The sequence below is a fragment of the Sinocyclocheilus rhinocerous genome, unplaced genomic scaffold, assembly GCF_001515625.1.
Source record: "Sinocyclocheilus rhinocerous isolate Xijiao unplaced genomic scaffold, SAMN03320098_v1.1 scaffold792, whole genome shotgun sequence".
NCBI lineage: Eukaryota > Metazoa > Chordata > Actinopteri > Cypriniformes > Cyprinidae > Sinocyclocheilus > Sinocyclocheilus rhinocerous.
Genome location: NW_015626872.1, coordinates 937058 through 944062, shown reverse-complemented (window position 1 = coordinate 944062; position 7005 = coordinate 937058). Strand labels below are relative to the sequence as shown.

The 7005-nt window shown below is 37.2% G+C and overlaps 1 protein-coding gene across 1 annotated transcript in view; it reads left to right on the top strand.

Moving 5' to 3' along the window:
* Positions 1 to 7005, top strand: part of LOC107720215 (uncharacterized) — a 63937-nt gene that overhangs the window by 29760 nt on the left and 27172 nt on the right. Inside the window, exons 30-33 of the mRNA XM_016527853.1 lie at positions 1618 to 1866; positions 1954 to 2145; positions 4420 to 4598; positions 6140 to 6326. Of these exons, the coding sequence (XP_016383339.1) occupies positions 1618 to 1866; positions 1954 to 2145; positions 4420 to 4598; positions 6140 to 6326 (807 nt within the window). The remainder of the gene's footprint in view (positions 1 to 1617; positions 1867 to 1953; positions 2146 to 4419; positions 4599 to 6139; positions 6327 to 7005) is intronic.

The following is a 7005-nucleotide window of genomic DNA, read 5'->3' as shown; positions in this document are numbered from 1 at the left end:
AAAAAAAATCAGAAAAGGTAATTGCGACTTTTTATATCACAATTTAGATTTTTTTCTCAGAATTGTGAGATATAAACACTGAATTCTAACAAACATCTCGCAATTGTGATTTTTTTTTCCCCTTAGAAATATGACTTTGTCTCGCAGTTCTGACGTTTTTCCTCTGAATTCTGACGTTGCTTCTTGTAGTTCTGGGTTTTTTTCTGCCATAGTAAATTACAACATTTTATCTAAAAAAAATCGACAGTTTTCATTCATTTTCACATTTTGTTTTAAGTGCAACAGACGTAATAGATTTAGTTTTTGCCCTTTATATTTGTGGGGCATTTTTGTTCATTTTGCCCCAAGCTGATATTTACAGTGATTAAAGCATAAACTGACGCCTCTGTCTTTAGAGGGCCAAGTGGAGTTCAAGCAGCCTTCCCAGCTTGCCGTGTGTCAGGACCGTCTGATCCAGGACGTGATTGGAGGAGAGGATCTGTGCAGAAGCCTGAGTCTGTCCTACCTGCATCCTGCGCTGCAGTCGCGTCTCTCCAGCTCACTGCTAACCGCGCTGGGCGTTCATCGCCTGTGTGTGTGTGTGTGTGTGTGTGTTTTTTGTCATTTTAATTAGTCATTTCTTTTAATATTTATATAGTTTTTATTAGGTTTAATGTTGAAATGAAGCTGAAATCAAATACATTTGTTTTTATTTTATTTCATTTCATGTTAAATTTGTTAAGTACTTAACATTTATGGTTTTGTCTTTAGTTCTAGTTTTAGATTTTGTTAGGGTTTAGTTAATGATAATAACCCTGACAATAAATAAAAATTAATACAAACTGTTCATATAGACATATAAAAAAAAAACCTACTAAAAACTAAACAAAAAAACTAGACGACAACACACACCGAAACTTTAAATTAAATAAAAGTGCAATCAGAAAATACTATGATATATACATACTATGATAACATTGGTCACGCTGTGTTCCCCGTTGTAGGTGATTTTGACATCCCTTCCTCCAGAGAGGATGTGGACAGAGACAGTTCCTGGAACCAGTGGCTTCGCTCTGAGATCCCGCAGCTGTTTGTACACGCCATGGATGTCTTCAATGTAAGAACGGAGTGGAATATGATGTTCCTCCATTAATTTGCATGCATTTGCATTTAAACTCCAGCTTCAGATGAAGGTCAAGGCTCACAGTCTGTTTAAGGAGCTGCTTTTAGCATGAAAAAAGAAAAAAAAATGGCATTGGCTTTCTTTATGCGGCATCCAAATGAAAATTTCTAGCCCTAATGAGCACATGCAATGTCAATCCCACAGCAACACCCAGAGTTCAGCGGGCTCGGCGGCCTCTGTTACTTCATGCAGTTCATCCCTCAACCAAGTGAGATCCTGGACTTCTTCAACCCAGTGGCCAATCAGATCATTCAGCTGCTGAAGGGCAAAGCTTGCCTTCCTGCCAAAGAGGACAGCGGTAGGTACCAGAGTTTCCTTTAAGGCACAATATTTGCCCCTTGGAATTGATTTAATCTGCTTTTTTTTTTACCTTTGTTGGGGTAAAATGTTATAATTACCTTATTAAATGTGTATGCAATGTTTATTTTTTTGTTTTTTTTTGTCAAATACTTTAGAGGGCCAAGTGGAGTTCAAGCAGCCTTCCCAGCTTGCCGTGTGTCAGGACCGTCTGATCCAGGACGTGATTGGAGGAGAGGATCTGTGCAGAAGCCTGAGTCTGTCCTACCTGCATCCTGCGCTGCAGTCACGTCTCTCCAGCTCGCTGCTAACCGCGCTGGGCGTTCATCGCCTCAGAGCCGTCGAGATCATCACCGTCACCTGCGCCATGGCCAGAGAGCTCGTGCAACACGGCCGGCTCAAGACAGGTATCTTCTGCTGTGATTGTGTGCAGAAACCTGCAGGTTCTAACTGATCAGCAGTTTTATGATCGTATGTTTGTCTTTTCTGCTCAGAGCATGATCTGAAGAAGCTGGCCAGGCTGTTGGTGTGTAACTTTCGTGCGCTGGAGTCGGAGTATGAAGTTGACGCCCTGCTCCAGTCCCTCAAAGACGTTCCCATGATCCCTCTGGCCAACGGCAGTGTGGTTTCTCTGAGTTCAGAGGGAGTTTTCTTTCCTCTCAGTGATGTGTTGCAAGCTCAAACAGGTAATTCATCAACATCTCAATATTCCAGTCCTGCAGTGGAACCTTTCATACAGTTTTCTTGACATAGGCTATGTATATCTGGTGTGACTAATTAAGGAAAAAAATAATGTAGGCATTAAATGCAGCCGTCCCATCCAGACCTGTCTGTCATCTTACATTGGTGCGGTTGCTGATGAACATGATGCAGGATGACTATTAGAATGCAGTTATATGAGCCTAAAATTCAATATGTGAGGGCAAAAAAATCACCCTCTTATGTTTATGTCAGTTTAGCAATATCACACTAGCATGAGTGCTGTTTTGTCCCCAATACCTGTACCATTGCAAATGTGATATTGATTTACAACAACTGAATGAACAAGAAGTCAGTATTGTTACATTATTACAATAATGTGAATATTGTCTGGTTTTGCTCAATTCCGACAATGAAAATAGTTTTTATTAATCATGTATTTATAGATAAATATTTTTGCATAAATAATAAGTAAATAAAATATATATATATTTACACACACGTATATATCTCAGATTGGTTTCAGCAGATACTCAAGGTTGCACTAACGGCATCTGTATCGGACATGGAAAAAATTTTATCATGCCATCCTTAAACTCAATATTTCTTATAGATTAAATACAGTGGGTACGGAAAGTATTCAGACCCCTTTAAATTTTTAATTCTAAGTGGTATGTGTGGAGAAAACCAGGCACCTGTCCAATACAGTCCCAACAGTGAAGCATGGTGGTGGCAGCATCATGCTGTGGGGGTGTTTTTCAGCTGCAGGGACAGGACGACTGGTTGCAATCGAGGGAAAGATGAATGCGGCCAAGTACAGGGATATCCTGGGCGAAAACCTTCTCCAGAGTGCTCAGGACCTCAGACTGGGCCGAAGGTTTACCTTCCAACAAGACAATGACCCTAAGCACACAGCTAAAATAATGAAGGAGTGGCTTCACAACAACTCTGTTACTGTTCTTGAATGGCCCAGCCAGATCCCTGACTTAAACCCAATTGAGCATCTCTGGAGAGACCTAAAAATGGCTGTCCACCAACGTTTACCGTCCAACCTGACAGAACTGGAGAGGATTTGCAAGGAGGAATGGCAGAGGATCCCCAAATCCAGGTGTGAAAAACTTGTTGCATCTTTCCCAAAAAGACTCATGGCTGTATTAGATCAAATGGGTGCTTCTACTAAATACTGAGCATTTTTCAGTTTTTCTTTTTTAATAAATCTGCAAAGATGTCAACAATTCTGTGTTTTTCTGTAAATATGGGGTGCTGTGTGTACATTAATGAGGAAAAAAAATTAACTTAAATGATTTTAGCAAATGGCTGCAATATAACAAAGAGTGAAAAATTTAAGGGGGTCTGAATACTTTCCGTACCCACTGTATATCAATAAACCATAAAGAGATAGATATTTTAGTGAAACATTCGAAATTTCAGTTCCTCCTTTGAAAGTCCATGGGGAAAAAAACTTTGATGCTTCAGAAAGTTGAGGAAGAGATTGTAAGAGTAATCCATATAAATGCAGCGGTTTAATAAAAGTCTTCTGAAGAGATATAAACACACTTATATGATATTCAGATTTAATTTAGGCCTTTATTCATATATAACCATGATCAACACACATGCATAGAGCATATCAAATATGGTCAATGGAAGCATTCACGTTTATTTAGCTTCTGTAGAACTGGCTAATCTAAAATAATTTCTTGTTGCTTAAATGTTTATTAAGTCTTGTATTCAGTCAGCAGTTGCTTTTCATGTCTGCTCTTGTATGCGGACAGATTCTCTGGAGCTGTCTGCAAAATGAACGATCGTCTTCATCTCCTGCTTATTTCCTGAACCAATACAGTGAGTCACAGGAGAGAAAGCGCTCGAGCAAGTCACTACGTGCGTCACTACAGTCAAAAAAAGGGATAGTTTTGTGAATGAAACGCCAGGTTGAGATGAATTTGTCCTCTAAAATCTTTACTTTTACCTCTAATCTCAGTTTTGAAGCAAACTCCCACACGCGCTTTCTTTTGAACGTTAATAAACGAGCTGTTTTTCTTCTATGGCTGCTGTCAGATAAGTCATAAGAGATTTGTCTGGTGAAAATATGAATTGAGTTGAATGGAAACGAGCCATGCTGACGCTGTGTGTCAGGTAGAGTCACATACATCTGCTAAAAGCAGGGAAGGGATGAACTAAACATCAGTATTGGGGCCCAGAGGGTCTGGGAAGTGGGTCACGCAGCCGCTCGTGTGCACTCATGCTTCCTGACTCTGTAGATCTGCAGGCTCTCTACCAGGACCTGAACATCGTGGAGCCGCGGCTGCTGGCGTCTCTGGATGAACTGGGAAACTCGCAGGTGCGGGAGCTGCTCCGGAGACTGAACGTCCATGAGCTGGAGCCGCAGCAGGTCCTGCAGCAGCACATCTACCCGCTGCTCAGGAGCAAAGCCTGGGAGGTCAGAGACGCTTCTCCTGGTTTTGGTGACACTTTTATCCAAAGCGCTCTTAATACATGAACGGCTGTCCAATAGTAATGTCTCTAATGGGGTTTGAACCTACACACTTTCCACTTTTTCCAACCCAAATCTTTAACCACTGAGCCAAACCAGCTCTATTTAATTAAACCATTTGCATTTGCTTCATAAGAGAAGACCATCAGGCCTTTCTAAGTAACTCCACATCATTAGTTTGAGCTTCCAGTGGTTCACATTATGGATGCATGATATTAAAATTCTGGACTGTACTGATAAGCCAATTATTATTTTCATGGTATTATACAGTTTAAAGCATTTAAAATATATTAACTAAAATTCATATGCAATTTTAAAATGTAATTAATTAAAAATGTGTTCATTTAGTAATTAGTAATTTAGTAAATTAAATTTAAAATGTGTAATATGTTGTCTAAATACAATACAAATAAAACACTAAAAACTGATATTAGTGATTACAATTCTGGACTGTACTGATAAGACGAGTATTTTCACGGTGTGATACAATTTATAAAAATTGAAATGTACATTTATAAGTTAAAATGTAATTAATTCAATTGCATTCATTAAAATCAAAATGTATGAATTTATTAAATACATTTAAAATGTTAACTGTTTTGTCTCATTACATTAAAAATAAACACTAAGAACTAAAATCAGTCGTTTTAAAAGTATTTGGGTTTCAAAACATCACAATGGACAGTATGAAATTTGAATATGGATATTTGTTTTGAAATTTACAAAAGATTATTTTTAACGGTGCTAATGAATTATTACTTTTTTAAATATTAACTTTGAGCATTTAGACCAAGATTTAGCTATTTTAATTGCATATAAAATGTGCATATCCAATTTCTCATACATTTTAACTAATTTCAGTATTGCTTGTTCCACAGTCATATTTTAACCACGTTCATACTATTTAACTGAAATATTTAATTTATTGCAATTTTTAATTGAATTGTTTTCACAATGAACAGATTTTAAGCAAATTGAATAAATGCGTTTTGAAAATATGATTATTTAAATACAATCAAATAGATGTAACTAGTTAATAAACTATGCCATGATTTTTTTGAATGCAGAATCTGATCTTTTTATTTATGTATGACTGACGAATGTCACATTAAGTTTATTAGTTTGTTAAATATGTGTGTTCCAAATGGATGGAAATTTTATATGCAAACCTTATACATAAATCTTAAATTTAAATATTTTTTGAGTGTAGATGACGGCTAAAAAATAAAAGTATAATATTGGCCAGTAACCAATAAGATACAGATATATATCATGCATCTGTAGTTCACATGATCTTTTCTTACAGCTCAGCTTACTTAGTCTGTGTCCTTTAAACTGAATTACAACCAAGTTGGAATAAGATTTACACGTACTTGGGTGATTCCGCTCAGGATGTTTAAAACCGAATCAAGCGTGTGAAATGCATTATGTGCTGTCATCTATTATGAATGTGCCTCATATTCTTATTTAATTCACTCTCCTTCTAGAAAAAGCCCGAGGACATCGTCATCAGCTACCTGGTGTTCATCAAACTGCACTCTCAGGATCAGGATTACAGGAGTCTCATCACAAACGTCCCTGTGCTGACTAACAAGGGCTTCCTCTGCCCCGCCGAGCACAAAATCCACTTCTCCAAAGAGTACGGCAACATCCACCTTCCCAGTGTGCTCCCCGGTAAACACAATAAAAAAACTATTCACAAAGAAAAAAAGTTAAAAAAAATGTTTTTGTTGGTAACACTTTATTTTTAGGTGTCCTTGTTTAACATGTTACCTGTACTTACTATTATAATAACAATAAATTATGCATAATTACATGCAAGTAACTCTAAGCCAAACCCTAACCTCAAACCTTAAAATAAAGTGTAACAAAATAGTGTTTTTTAATAAATAAAAAAAAGGTTAAATAAAAACAATATTTAAGTGTGAAACATATTTTAAACTGTACATTATAGTGTTGTGATGGCTGAATTCACTTGTAGCAACTTTACAATTTTAAAGATTTTTATTTTTTTATTTATTTAAAGGGGTCCTATTATGCTTTTTCACTTTTTCAACTTTAGTTGGTCTGTAATGTTGCTGTTTGAGCATAAAAAAGATCTGCAAAGTTACAAAGCTCAAAGTCCACTTCAAAAGGAGATTTTTTATTTAACAGAAATCACTTTTCAAAAACTACAAAGAACGACTCGTTTGGACTACAACGCATATTTTCCAGGATTTGTGATATCACAAATATCGACGAATGGGACGAGACCTGGTCGAGCTGCACTAGAGAAGGCAACGAGTGTTATCACTATGTCGGAGACACGCTAGCTTTCCCAAGGCAGACGAACTTAGAGTGGTTACAATCATCC